This window comes from Bison bison, unplaced genomic scaffold (genome assembly GCF_000754665.1).
Source record: "Bison bison bison isolate TAMUID 2011002044 unplaced genomic scaffold, Bison_UMD1.0 scf7180017864375, whole genome shotgun sequence".
NCBI lineage: Eukaryota > Metazoa > Chordata > Mammalia > Artiodactyla > Bovidae > Bison > Bison bison.
Window position 1 is genome coordinate 3,254,390 of NW_011494947.1, and position 1,689 is coordinate 3,256,078.

Below are 1,689 nucleotides of genomic sequence, written 5' to 3' on the forward strand. Positions count from 1 at the left end.
ATAAGATAAACTTTCTCACTGCTGAAACCTCATTCTGCTAAGAATACCTTACAGAATGAAAATTATGTACAAGGTTTGGGGTCACAACGATTTATTTTTCCTGGTCTCATATATTAACCAGCTAAATCGCCTGGAGGCATGTTTTGAATTAAAAAGCAGGATACAAAGGGTTCAGTCTAGGCCTATCGTAAATTTCTTCCCTAGACAGACAATGACAGAAGCGAGGGATAAAAAGGGCCTCTAATCAAAAACATATTTTCATTGCTGGGCTTAAATTTCCGGTAACGGATTTCAAGCGAGATTTGAAATTCCTCCTGGAGATGCTCACTTTGCTCAGGCCAGAGACCGCCACGCCCACCAGGGAAACTGAGGCAAAGGTTCCGCGCACCTTCCAACTGCCGCGCACCATCCAACTGCCAGGCACCAGGGGGATGGACCAAAGGAGACGGCGGACGAGCGAAGTCGGGGGTAGAAGTTGGAGATGAAAGGGAGGAGGAAGATCAAGTTGCTCTAGGCAAGGAAGTCAGGGAAGCCAACAGGACTGCAAGCACAGCCCCCTGAAAGTCCTTCGGGGTTACACCGCAGTTCGGCCCCTTTCCCTCTCTTAGTTCGAATCTTCCTACCCTTTCCAGACCGACCGAGGACTCCCGCCATTCCTACAGTTCCCAACAGACCCCTATGAGAGGGAGGCCGCGACTGGGAATAGAGGCGGGAATCCAATCGCTCATAGACAATCCCCCGACCCCCGCTTCCCCTGGGCCAAAAGTTGCCCCTCGGCATCAGGGAGAGGCCTCGGCCTCTGTCCCCCGCCCTGGTCTTGCAAGGCCCTGGTCGCCCTTACCTTGAGCGCCAGGTGGTGGACGCGGCCCAGGCCGGGCTCGGCCAGCAGCTGCAGCAGCCCCAACAGCGGGAACAGCCGGAGGCCGGAGGCTAGCCGAGGACTGCGGGAGCCCGAGAGGCCAACGGGCGCCGGGGCGGCCATATTTGTTCCAGCATCACCAGCTGCTTCCTCTCCCGCCCACTTCCGGGGCTAAAGAGCGGCGGCTGCCGGAAGCGCCTGAAAGCGGGCTCTCTGCTGCCAGCGGCGGGGAGATTGTAGCCTTTTTCCTGGAGTTTGCGGTCCCGGGAGCGGGGCGGGTACACTTCGGGGCCGTTCAGTTGGCCTCTGCTGTGAGGACTTTTCGGTTTAGCCAGAAGAGGTGCGCCCGCAGTGGGTAGCCGTGGCGGTTGCCATGGTAACAGTCGCTGGGCTGGACAAACCCCAGCGTTGCCTCCGCCCCGCGGAGCTTGGAAAGCGACCTTGGGCCTGCGCGACCGTCGGCCCACCGAGGGACTTGGCGTTCCTAGGCGGGGAATGCCTCCTGGGTGCCTGGCGGTTGATGGGACCGATTGTCCCGAGCAGCCTTCACTCGATAGAAAAACCAAGTTCGTGGCTTGTCATCAGTCCTTGGGTGGTTTTGTTTTTGTGTTTTGAGGCACTTAACGCAAATTTTGATGAGGTGGTTTTAGTAATTTATTGCGCCTTTATGAGGTACTTCTTCCCCAGTGGCTCAGCGGTAAAGAAGCCACCTGCGGTGCAGGAGACACAGAGACTCTGGTTCCATCCTTGGGTTGGGAAGATCCCCTGGAGGAGGAAATGGCAACTCACTCCAGTATTCTTGTCTGGGAAATCCTATGGACAGAAAGGAG

The 1,689-nt window shown here is 56.5% G+C and overlaps 1 protein-coding gene across 1 annotated transcript in view; it reads right to left on the reverse strand.

The window, feature by feature from the left end:
• The window catches only part of GPR107 (G protein-coupled receptor 107), a 58,321-nt gene extending 57,103 nt beyond the window's left edge, over positions 1–1,218 (reverse strand). The window contains exon 1 of the mRNA XM_010856799.1: positions 842–1,218. Coding sequence (XP_010855101.1) covers positions 842–982 — 141 coding nt within the window. The 5' untranslated portion in view covers positions 983–1,218. The remainder of the gene's footprint in view (positions 1–841) is intronic.
• Between the last annotated feature and the right edge of the window lie 471 nt (positions 1,219–1,689).